This window comes from Ahaetulla prasina, chromosome 16, assembly GCF_028640845.1.
Source record: "Ahaetulla prasina isolate Xishuangbanna chromosome 16, ASM2864084v1, whole genome shotgun sequence".
Taxonomy (NCBI): domain Eukaryota; kingdom Metazoa; phylum Chordata; class Lepidosauria; order Squamata; family Colubridae; genus Ahaetulla; species Ahaetulla prasina.
Window position 1 is genome coordinate 7,651,713 of NC_080554.1, and position 12,949 is coordinate 7,664,661.

General features: G+C 46.6%; 1 protein-coding gene across 1 annotated transcript in view; it reads left to right on the forward strand.

Moving 5' to 3' along the window:
* PAPPA (pappalysin 1) overlaps positions 1-12,949 on the forward strand; it is a 191,968-nt gene that overhangs the window by 97,146 nt on the left and 81,873 nt on the right. The window contains exon 10 of the mRNA XM_058159425.1: positions 11,616-11,809. Coding sequence (XP_058015408.1) covers positions 11,616-11,809 — 194 coding nt within the window. The remainder of the gene's footprint in view (positions 1-11,615; positions 11,810-12,949) is intronic.

The following is a 12,949-nucleotide window of genomic DNA, read 5'->3' on the forward strand; positions in this document are numbered from 1 at the left end:
AGCCTGCAGTGCTGCACTCTAACCGCTGCGCTACCGAGGCTCTTATTTTTGCCTTTTGTTGTTGTTGAAGCGTCTTCTCTCTAGAGTGGTAGCCGCTTTCGAGAAAATGGCTATTGAACCCCTTCTGCCTCTTCTCCTTTTTTCCCCCCCCTCCTTGTTCTTTTTTCTTGTCCAAACCACAAAGCTTGGCACGGAGCTCGGGGGTGGGTGGGCCCCCCCCCACGGTAATTTCTTTTCCACTGTGTTCCTTTTCTTTGTCTTTCTGGCTGGACCTCCGCGACATTTTGGGGTCAGTCCAGCAGCTGCCCTCCTTGAAAAGGGCAGTTTTGAGAATATTTCACAGTGACCTGCCAACGCTGGGAACAGGTCTTCCCTGGGAAAGAAAACAAATGAGGCCGGGGGAGAGAAATACAGTACTGAAGCTACATTTTCTCCCGTCTACCTAATCTTTTCCTGGCTCCCCCTAACCCGTGTCAGTGGGGGCCAGCCTTGCCAAGAAGGTAAGAGAGGGTAGGACGTGCTGACTCGGAAAACCAAAGCTGGAATCCAACAAGGGAGATGTTCACTGTCTGTCTTACGTTCCGGCAAAAGACTTTTCCTTTTAATAACTTGGAGAAGAACTTCTCTCTTCATCCAGACAGCTCGGTCTCCCTTTTCTCTTGGACTCCCATTGAGCCCGAGCAGAAGGATTTATGGAGGGTCTTAAACGTAATCAGGAACAAATTAGCTGCTGTACCGGAGAAGATCGCAAGCTTGGACTCTTCTCCGAATGAATCAACTCGGCGCAACGGAGCAGACCAGGGCTGGCTAGCTTAAACTCAACACATGACTTTAATTGCAGGTGCGCTGTTGATCTACTGCCGCTTTTTTGTGTTGTTTTAAAGCCACGATGCCTGGTATGAACAAAGAATATTTTTCCCCGCAACAAGGACATGAAAGACCTGAGTGGTCCTAGGTGCTCTCTGAGCTTGGTGGTTTTCTTCAGTTCTAGAAGGCTGTAGGGTTTATGGAGGAGTAGGAGGAGTAGGAGGAGTAGGCGGACTGTGAGGTCCTCCATGCTGTCTGAACTTGGTGGTTTTCTTGCAGACATGTCATGACCCAACTAGATAACATCATCAGTGCTAGAAGGGTGAGAGCAAACCCCACATCCTTCTAGCTCTGATGATATTACCTAGTTTTTTTTTAATTTGCATTTATATCCCGCCCTTCTCCGAAGACTCAGGGCGGCTTACACTATGTCAAGCAATAGTCTTCATTCTATTTGTATATTATATACAAAGTCAACTTTTATTGCCCCCAACAATCTGGGTCCTCATTTTACCTACCTTATAAAGGATGGAAGGCTGAGTCAACCTTGGGCCTGGTGGGACTTGAACCTGCAGTAATTGCAAGCAGCTGCTGTTAATAACAGACTGCATTAGTCTGTTGAGCCACCAGAGGCCCAGTTGGGTCATGAAACATCTGTAAGAAGACAACCCAGCTCAGAGAACACTGAGGACCCCACAGTCCTCTTCCCCTTCCTTCTCTTCATCCTCCCCACAAATCCCTTTCCCTTCTAGCAATGATGATATTATCTAGTTGGGTTATGAAACATCTGTAAGAAAATAACCCAGCTTGGAGGATGCCACACTCCTCCTCCTCCTTCTTCTCCTCTCCTTCCCATCGCCTTCTCATCCCCTGTTGTGACTCGTCCTCTTCTCAGCCGGGCCCCTCCGGTCTCCAAACCGGGCCTTTTATCAGACTCCGAGTCTGATAATGTAGATGAACGGCCTGTCATGCCTCCAGCCCCGGGCCCTGGCCCCATGCCCGGAGAGGATTCAAGGAGTGAAGCCCAATAAATCTCACTCATACAGCGTGTGTTCCTTTGGCTCAGCCTTCAGAGCAGGAAGCCAGCCAAGTGCTGGAATTACTCGGCCCTACTCCCTTTGACTCCTCCCTTTCCCAGACGTTGACAGCAGATCCAGCTGAAGACAATTCAGATTAGGAGGACCCTCGCTTCCGGAGATCTGAGAGGTGACGCCAGCAGAAGGAGGGGTGGGGCAGGCCTGGATAAATTCTGAGTCATGGAGCCACACCTCACAGCCTATATAAAGGACCTGCTTTTGGCATTCCAACCTTGAGTCAAGCAAAGTCTTATCTAGGTTGCTGCTACCGGACCCTATCGCTGAAGTCACAACTTGGACTCCTGCCTGCCCTGATAAACCTCGAAGGAACTTGGCAAGCTGCAGAGGCTTCGTTGCCAAGTTTGTTACGGACTCGTTCGTCGGAGTGGAAGTGGGACATGACATCCCCTCCAAAAACCCTACATCCTTCTAGAACTGAAGAAAACCACCAAGCTCAGAGAGCACCCAAGACAACCCCCACAAAAATAACACTCTACCTCGGAAGAACTCGAAAATGTGACCTGCCTGTCAGGTAGAGAAAGGAATCGTTTGCGTTTCTCTGATTTGAAAACAGGGTTGTTATTCAGTCTCCACCCCACTCACTCACCCACCCAACCTCAGGAAACGAATATGCCGCAAAACAGATGGTGGGGGTCTTCAGGTTTCTGGCGTGCATGCACGCGCGACGATAACCTGGCCTTCATGCGTGCAGCAGTGCCGGAAACTGGAAGAGGTGGTCTTCCGTTTTCCTGCATGAGCATGTGCGCCAGCCAGCTGATCGTCACATGCACATGCGTGCCGGAAGCCCAGAAGAGTAGATACCCCTTCAGATATCAGAACCTTGTTTCGATTGTTTAATGGAGGGGTGGGCTTCAAAGGTTTTAGCAAGGGGTTCTCTGCCCTGTTGCTGGGTGGGCGTGGCCATGATGGGCATGGCCTAGTCAGCCTGCTGCACCGCGGCAGGGTGATGGTGGCCTTTTTGTCCTCCCCGGGCTCCAGAGGCTTTTCTTGAGCCTCCGGGAGGGCAAAAATGCTCTCTGGAGGCCAGAAACAGGCCCATTTCCAGCCTTCCTGAACTTACGGTAGATCCATTTTTCGCCCTCCCCGAGTCTCCATGCGCACCCTTGCACTTACCTGCATCCAAAATGGGCCACATAGGGATTCCTGGGAGGGGAGGGCAGGGGAGGGGAGGGGAGGGCAGGGCAGGGCAGGGCCAGCCAGGAGTGGGACTTGAGGGGTTTCTCCAAACTGCACAGAATCTTAGCTAGAGGTTCTCCCGAATTCCTGCGAACGCCCCCGGCAGCCCACCCCGGTTTAATTGTTCTCCCCGTTAGAAAATTTTCTCCTTAATTCTTCCATATTTTCTTTTTTTAAAAAAACAAAAACAACAACAACAACACATTTTCAGCGTTGGGAGTTCCCGGAGACAAGAAACCTCTAAGCATCCTCCCTCTTTCTGTGTTCCGGTGTTAGCCACTTGGTGTGTGAGTTCCGTGTTAGCCACTTGGTGTGTGAGTTCTATGTTAGCCACTTGGTGTGTGAGTTCCGTGTTAGCCACTTGGTGTGTGAGTTCCGTGTTAGCCACTTGGTGTGTGAGTTCCGTGTTAGCCACTTGGTGTGTGAGTTCCATGTTAGCCACTTGGTGTGAGTTCCGTGTTAGCCACTTGGTGTGTGAGTTCCGTGTTAGCCACTTGGTGTGTGAGTTCCGTGTTAGCCACTTGGTGTGTGAGTTCCGTGTTAGCCACTTGGTGTGTGAGTTCCGTGTTAGCCACTTGGTGTGTGAGTTCCATGTTAGCCACTTGGTGTGTGAGTTCCGTGTTAGCCACTTGGTGTGTGAGTTCCGTGTTAGCCACTTGGTGTGTGAGTTCCGTGTTAGCCACTTGGTGTGTGAGTTCCGTATTAGCCACTTGGTGTGTGAGTTCCGTGTTAGCCACTTGGTGTGTGAGTTCCGTGTTAGCCACTTGGTGTGTGAGTTCCGTGTTAGCCACTTGGTGTGTGAGTTCCGTGTTAGCCACTTGGTGTGTGAGTTCCGTGTTAGCCACTTGGTGTGTGAGTTCCGTGTTAGCCACTTGGTGTGTGAGTTCCGTGTTAGCCACTTGGTGTGTGAGTTCCGTGTTAGCCACTTGGTGTGTGAGTGTGCGCGCGCAAGGATTCAGAGTACTTTCTCTGTACACTCTATAAACCCACACAAGTCTATAGTCTTCTGAGTTTCTTTTTCTTTTTCTTTCCCCTAACCGCTCGGTCCTATTAAGAAATTGGAACGGCATGCCGCGAGGATAGAAAGGAAGAAAGAGAGAGAGAGAGAGAGACAGAGGCGGAGTCATTAAGTAATTGAATTGTAATGATCTAATTTATCCTGGCGCTGGCAATGTTATTTCACAGTATAACTTGAGAAAAAATGTCAGCAAAGGAAAGTGTTGGTGGTGGGGGAGTTACTTCCTTGGTAGGGAGACAGCCCAGAGAAGCTGCTGTCACTCACCTGGAGACGGTTGGAAGCCTTGGCTTCTCGGATTATAGTCGGTGGTGGGGAACCTATGATTCGCGTGCCAGAGGTGGCACTCACAGCGCTCTCTACGGGCACGCCCCAGCCCAGCTCCATCACAATGATTCTCCCACAGGAGAGAGGGAGGGAGGGAGGGAAATACAGAGGGAGGGAGGGGAAGAGAGAGAGAGGGAGAGAAAAAGAGAGGGAGGGAGGGAGAGGGAGGGGAAGAAAGAGGGAGGGAGGGAGGGAAATACAGAGGAAGGGAGGGGAAGAGAGAGAGAGAGAGGGAGGGAAAGAGAGGGAGAGAAAAAGAGAGGGAGGGAGGGAGAGGGAGGGGAAGAGAGAGAGAGGGAGGGAGGAAGGGAAATACAGAGGAGGGAGGGAGAGAGAGAGGAGGAGGAAGAGAGGAGAGAAAAGAGAGGGAGGAGGGAGGAAGAGAGGAGAGAATGAGAGAGGAGGAAGGAAGAGAGAGGAGGAGGGAAGAGAGGAGGAAAGAGCGGTAGAGAAAAGAGAGAGGGGAAGAGAGGGAGGGAAAGAGCGGTAGAGAAAGAGAGAGGGAGGGGAAGAGAGGGAGGGAAAGAGCGGTAGAGAAAGAGAGAGGGAGGGGAAGAGAGAAAGAGAGGGAAGAAAAGCGAGGGAGGGAAAGAGAGAGGGAGGGAGGGAGGGGAAGAGAGAAGGAGGTGAGGGAGAGAAAGAGAAAGGGGGGAAGCGAGGGAGAGAAAGAGAGAGGGAGGGAGGGGAAAAGAGGGAGGGAGAGAAAGAGAGGGGAGAAGAGAGAAGGAGGGAAAGAGAAATCACATTACAAAAGTTTTTTTTTCTTTTTTATTGTTGCTAAACGTAGTATTTCAAAAGCGGGGTGGAGGAAGGGAAATGAAGGGGCGTAAAAGTGCATTTATCACGTTTCCCCCCCCCTCAGAACAATTAGCTGAACTCTGCCTCCTTTATCATTATTTTAGGTAGCAAAAACCTCAGGATTCAGGTTAAATCGCCCATGTTTGGCCCTCGGCGATAAATAAGTGGGGTTTTGGGGGTTGCAGTTGTGTGGGCCCCCTCGGCCTGTAAAAGGTAGCTGATCTAGGTGAATCCAAAAAATTAAAAAAAAGGAAAGGAAGGGGGGGGAGAAAAAAAACCCCCCAAACCAACCACTACGCATTCCTCTTCCCGTTGTTTTGATATCGTTTGTCTTCGTTATTTATTTCTCAACTCTGCCTGTCGCCTCCGTGGAGGGGGCGAGTCTAGGTGGCTTACACAATTGCGATTACAACATCTGGCGGCGGGGGGGGGGGAAGAAGAAGAAGAAGAAAAAAGCAGTTAAAAACAAACAAACAGAATGAGTACACGTGTGTGTGTGTGTGTGTGTGTGGTGGGGGGGTTGTATGGGAGAATAATACTACGCCTCCTCCAAGGGAGCAGATCTTGCCAGCTACGACTGGACGAAACGATTAGGTTTTTATAGCTTTTGGGATGGACGGGCCCGAAGGGAAGGTCGAGGTGATATCGCCCTGCGGGAAGGAATAAATATTCCAGTTTTGAAGGAAGGTAGAAGCTGAGGGTGGGAGGGGGGTGTTAGTGGGGGTTAGGGGGGGTGGAAACGGTCAGAATGAAAGCCTTGATCGTGCCCACTGGAGATATTGAGGTTTCGTTTCTAAGCGGTTGAAATTAAATAAACGATAGTTGCTGAAACAGATTTGAGCAGGCATCCTCCAGCCAGCAATACAAGGGCAGGGATTTGGTTTCCTGGAGAACACTTCCAAATGTTCTTGTAAAGAATTCCTTTCTTCCTTCTCCCTCCTTTCCCTTCTCCCTTCTCTCATCTCTCCTTCTTTCCTTCCTTCCTTCCTTTCTCCCTCCCTCCCTCCTGCCGGCCCTCTTCTTTCACCTCTCCTTTCTTCCTTCTTTCCTTCCCCTTTCCATCCTTCCCTCCTCCTTCTCTCATCTCTCTCTCTCCTTCCTTCCTTCCCTCACTCTTTCCTTCCTCCCTTCCTTCCTTTCTCCTCCTTTCCATCCTTCCTTCCTCCTCTCTCATCTCTCTCTCTTCTTCCTTCCTTCCCTCCTTCCTTCCTCCCTCCCTTCCTTTCTCCCCCTTTCCATCCTTCCTTCCTCCTTCTCTCATCTCTCCCTCTCCTTCCTTCCTTCTCTCCCCCCTCTCTCTCCTTCCTTCTTTCCTTCTTTCCCTCCTTCCTTCCCCTTTCCATCCTTCCTTCCTTCTCTCATCTTTCTCTCTCTCCTCTCTCCCTTCTCTCACCTCTCCTTCCTTCCTTCTTCCTTCCTTCCCCTTTCCATCCATCCCTCCTCCTTCTCTTATCTCTCTCTCACTCCTTCCTTCCCTCCTTCCCAGTGGTAGCATCAAATAATTTAACAACCGGTTCTCTGCCCTAGTAATTTCTTCCAACAACCAGTTTGCCAAACTGCTCAGAAAGTTAACAACCGGTTCTCCCGAAGTGGTGCGAACTGGCTGAATCCCACCACTGCTCCTTCCCCTTTCCCTCCTTCTGTCCTCCTTCTCTCATCTCTCTCTCTCTCTCTCCTCCCTCCCTCCCTCCCTCCCTCCTGATATCATTTGGTAAAGGACATTCTTAATAATAGAAATAAAGGCAGCTCTGTTGCAAAAGCTTTGCTGACGTTCAAGAGATGTTGGGATTCATATTTATTGGGTTCCAGGTCTGCAAAAAAAAAACAACGGTCTGATTAAACAGTAAGAAGTGGAACCTATTCAGGACCCTGGAAGCATCACAGTTTTCCTCTGCTTTCTCTCCTTCCTTCGTTTAGTTCGGTCTCTCACTGTTTTCCCCTCCTTCCCTTCCCCCCTTTCCTCACACAGGCCGCATGTGGGATAAATAGAGGCTTCCAATTACTAAGACTTTGTCCTCACTAAACTTGGTGTTTCGCAAGTATCAGGAGTAGAACAAAATAAGGGATGACCCTGGAGCCTGGAGTTTCTTGGCTGGCCTCAAGCCACCAAAATCAGTCTCCCTCGGCCAACTCTGAATCCGCTCTGTTGTTATTTTCTAACCCTGCCCTGTTTATTTTTGTTTACTTCTCTTTGCTTTCATACAGGTTTGTGTGTTAAGATACAGATGCATGACTACGAGCCACTGGGTAAGAAGTCTCTTGAGGATCTTAGGGTCACTTAGACAGAACACCGACAATGGGGATTTGTCGAGCACATGGAACGGCCTGTTCCCTAGTGAAGGTAGCAAATCTATAGCACATGGAAATCCCCCGGTTTTGTTTAATGAGAAGACTTATTTTATTTATTTATTTATTTATTTTGTCACAACAGTATATATAAGCATAAGCATGAAAGTAACTATATAATATATAAGCATATATATATAAGCATAAGCATGCAATAACTATATTAATTGGATATAATGAAAGAAAACAATAGGACAGGAACGGTAGGCACGTTTGTGCTCTTATGCACGCCCCTTACGGACCTCTTAGGAATGGGGTGAGGTCAATGGTAGATAGTTTTTGGTTAAAGCTTTGGGGACTTTGAGAAGAGACCACAGAGCAGGTAGTGTGTTCCAAGCATTAACAACTCTGTCACAGAAGTAATATTTTCTGCAATCAAGATTGAAGCGGTTAACATTAAGTTTAAATCTATTGTGTGCTCGTGTTTTGTTATGATTGAAGCTGAAGTAGTCTTTGACAGGAAGGACATTGCAATAGATGATTCTATGAGTTAAACACAGGTCCTGTCGAAGGCGACGGAGTTCCAAGTTTTCTAAGCCTAGGATTTCAAGTCTGGTGGGATAAGGTATTTTGTTGTTTTCAGAGGAATGGAGAACTCTTCTTGTAAAATATTTCTGGACACGTTCAATTATATTGATGTCTGAAATGTGGTATGGGTTCCAGACAGGCGAGCTGTATTCAAGAATTGGTTATATCCTGTTTGCGCAGAGGAACAACTGTCAACGGAGAGAAACCAGTTCCAAAATAAATGGGGCAAATAGTTTGGGTTTGGGTTTCTAAGGATACACGTGATTCCATAAGGGTGCTGATAATGGAGAATATTTGTAGCTCAGGGTTGAAATGGAGGGGCCCTGGGTGCTCTTTGTGCTTGGTGGTTTCCTTGTCAACATTTCATGACCCAACTAGGTAACATCATCAGTGCTGAGAGAGCAAGCTCCACTCCTTTCTAGTGCTGATAATGTTACCTAGGTGGGTTATGAAACATCTTCAAGTAAACAAGCAAGCTCAGAGAACACCAAAGACCCCACAGTCATCCTCTTCCTCCTCCTCCATACAGACCCTCACTTCCTTCTAGCACTGATGATGTTACCTAGCTTGAATAATGAAACGTCTGCAAGAAAACAACCAAGCTCAGAAAGCACCAAGCACCCATCGTAAATGGTGCTCCTTGTGCTAAATTATAATTCCCTTATTTTTTGGAGTATAAGACGCACCTTTCCCCTCCAAAAAAAGAGGGTGAAAATCTGGATGCCTCTTATAATCCAAATGTAGCCCCACCCAGCTTTTCAAACAGAAGTTTCAGAGGCTGAAAAAAGCATCAGAAACAAAGCTTCAGAAAAGAAGCCCCCAACCAGAGCTTCAGAAAAAAAGCCTCCAACCAGAGCTTCAGAAAAAAAGCCTCCAAAAAGAGCTTCAGAAAAAAAGCCTCCAAATAGAGCTTCAGAAAAAAAGCTTCCAAACAGCGTTTCAGAAAAGAAGCCCCAAACAGAGCTTCAGAAAAAAAAAAGCCCCCAAACAGAGTTTCAGAGGCTTTTTTTCTGAAGCTGTTTCAGAGGCTTTCAGAGCCATAAAAAAGTTTTTTCTAAAACCGAATTTCAGAAGTTTTAGAGGCAGAGAAAAAAGCAAGGCACAGAGCCCACAACCAAGGAAACTGTTGCTAAAATTCACCTCTGGGAAAAGCTGATTGGAGGTATTCTGGGAGGCCGATCCACCTGCCAATCAGCTTTTTTTCTTATTTTCCTCCCCAAAAACTAAAGTGCGTCTTATACTCCAAAAAATATGGTAATTAGCTATATTAATATGAGGAGATTCTCCATTAGTGGTAGATCTCATCTGCAGAAAATTCCAGGACATTTCAATGTTGAGACCCCAAAAAAGAAGATCATCGGTGGGTTTTAAATGTGGTCTCTGTGGATCATCTGATCCATCCCTCTCATACGGAAGGTTTCAAGTACGATCTTTGATCAACCAACAGACGGTTTTATTTCCAAGTCAGAGTAGATCCCCTCGGGCAATTCCCCATGTGGGTTGCAATTGGTAGGACATTCCTCTAGATGGATCCGGATGGATGCGCGGCCAAAACAAAGCAGAGCGCACGGCCACCGATCAGCGATGAAGTATGTCAGGAGAAGGCCAAGCGGTGGGTCACATCTGATGCGACAATACTCTTCCAAGCTGTTGACAGGCTTGTGAAAACGTGCGGTTCACAACTGGCCTGTGATACATATGTTAGCAATTCACTGTTCCTCTCTGTCTCCTTGCCCTCTGCCAACTTTGACGAGAAGAAAAGGGTGGCGGGGAAACGGCGTGATGAAAACCAGACTGGGATTGGAAGTTGAGGGCTTTCTGCCAGAGGAGTTAATCTGTGCAAATGTTTCTAATTTGCATAATTTAGTTCCAGGGCAAGAGCTTGGCTTCCCCCCCACCCTCCCCAAGACACTTTTGACATTGGTTTGTCGAGTCGCACCGTGTTGCCACCCTTGGGCATTAGAGGGGAGAGACGTCAGCCATCCCAACTTGGTCAATAGAAAAGAATGATTCCCAGACTCATAGCCAGTGAAAGTATATTTTACTGAAGCAAAGTACTTTTTTCTGTGTCACATGAGAAAAGTACACCTTCCTTCCCCTGTCCTCACCACTTTCCATAGAGGGATGATCGAGAGCATCCTAATCATATGGCATTACTGCCTGGTTTGGAAGCATTCCTGCTTTGGACAGGAAGGCAGCGCAGAGAGTGGTGAGGACAGCAGAAAAAGATTATTGGAAATTCACTTCCTTCCATCCAGGACATATCATATAAGTGATGCTTGAGCAGAGTCCGCAGGATTGTCTGGAATGCTACACATCCTCTTCACAACCTGTTTTCCTTCTTACCTTCTGGAAGGGGGCTTCATGGTACCTGAAGCAGAACATCCAGATCCAGTTGCAATTTTGTTCCATGTAGCATCAACCATGTGAACTCCCAAGTTTCTTCTTTCCGCTACGTATTCAAAATGGACAGTGATTAATATGTATATACATGAATACATGTATTCATTGTTATGTTATGTTATGTTATGTTATGTTATGTTATGTTATGTTATGTTATGTTATGTTATGTTATGTTATGTTATGTTATGTTGTAGAGTAGAGTAGAGTAGAATAGTATTTTTGAATAGAATAGAATAGAAAATGTAGAATGGAATGGAATGGAATGGAATGGAATGGAATGGAATGGAATAGAATGGAATAGAATAGAATAGAATAGAATAGAATAGAATAGAATAGAATAGAATAGAATAGAATAGAATAGAATAGAATAGAATTTTTTTATTGGCCAAGTGTGATTGGACACACAAGGAATTTGTCTTGGTGCATACGCTCTCAGCGTACATAAAAGACAAGATACGTTCATCAAGAATCATAGGTACAACACTTAATGATAGTCATAGGGTACAAATCAGCAATCAGGAAACTATCAATATCAATATAAATAGTAAAGATACAAGCAACAAAGTTACAGTCATAGCTTCCATAAATGGAAGGAGATGGTTGATGGGAAGGATGAGAAGAGTAATAGTAGTGCAGACTTAGTGAACAGTTTGACAGCGTTGAGGGAGTTATTTGTTTAGCAGAGTGATGGCATTATCTTATCTAAGTGGTCTCAGTGTAGCAAAGCCAAATCTGGCCTTTCATGCCCTAAACAAGCAGTTAACCTTCCCCTTGGCTACCTGACCCACCCCTCAATAGTTATCGGTGAGTGTCTAATTATATTAATAATATATATTAGTAATTCAAATTACTAATTATTTTGGTAACAGTCTTTAGTTGCGCGGGCTTGGACATGTTGCATTTCCTTGGGTGACCTTGGAGCAGTCCCTGGCAGTCATGGGATGATACGAAGACTTTTGGTTTCTTTTCTTCTATTCTCCCATTCAATCCACTCAAAAACTCATTTCCCCCTATTTCTCACGATAGCCTAGCTTCTAGCTAAGCAAGGACGGTACAGCAGAATGGCGAGAGGTGGCCTTTGCTTCTTCCCTTACTAGTTGTGTTTCTCTTTCCTACAGATGAGCCGAGTCGTTGCTACTTTCACGATGGGGATGGCGTGTGCGAAGAGTTTGAGCAGACAACCAGCATCACGGATTGTGGCATCTACACCCCCAAAGGGTTCCTGGACCAGTGGGCATCCAATGTGTCAGTTTCACACTATAACGAGAAATGCCCAGCTACGGTGGTAGCAGGTCAGCCGGCAGCAAATCAAGTAAGGAAGTTTGGGCTGAATGGGGGTTGAATGGGGTGGGTTGAATGGGGGTGAACAAGCCATGGTTTTGGACAACCCTGTATATCACCTCGTGGCTCTGGGAGCTTCCACATGCGATAACTTGATGGCATTTGAAGGATTTTCTGCTACTTTCAGGCAGAAGACAGACAAGTGCATTAATTATGCAAATTAAGATTTGCATAGTTAGTTGGACTAGATTAAAATAGAACTGTGCCTTTCATGATTGGGTCTGCTTGTAGGAATGAGGTATGTTTTATTTGTTTTCTCACAGTTCATCCATCCATCCATCCATCCATCCATCCATCCATCTATCTATCCATCCATCCATCCAATCAATCATCCATCCATCCATCCATCTAATCAATCAATCATCCATCCATCCATCCATCCATCCATCCATCCATCCATCCATCCATCCAATCAATCAATCATCCATCCATCCAATCAATCATCCATCCATGCATCCATGCATCCATCCATCCATCCATCCATCCAATCAATCAATCAATCAATCAATCAATCAATCATCCAATCAATCATCCATCCATCCATCCATCCATCCAATCAATCAATCATTCATCCATCCATTCATCCATTGTACCTGTCTACCACCCAATCAAGAATGATCCCTGGCTATTTCTAATACTGAACACAATTATATTTAACTAGCTCTTTTAAGATTTAGCATGTTGTAGTTTTATGACTAGGGGGTGCAGTGGTGCCGTGGTTAAGACACTAAGCTTGTCAGACTCGAGTGCCACATGACAGGGTGAGTTCCCATCCTCACCTCAGCTTCTGGCCACACTAGCAGTTCGGAAGTGTGCAAATACGAGTAGATTAATAGGTACCACTTTGATCGGAATGTAACAGCATTCCATCTGCCTTTGGCATATAGCCATGCTGGCCACATGACCACAGAAATTGTCTTCAGACAATGTTGGCTCCCTTGGCCAAGAAACGGAGATCAGCATCATGCCCTAGGCTGGACACAACTAAGAGGCAAATCTCTACCTTTAGCTTTATGAGTAAGGGAAGTTCACTTGTCCTTCTAGATGTCCCTGCTTATTGCTACTTCTGAGTTGTGCACCTATGAACCTAAGGCTAGTTTGGGCCAAGGGT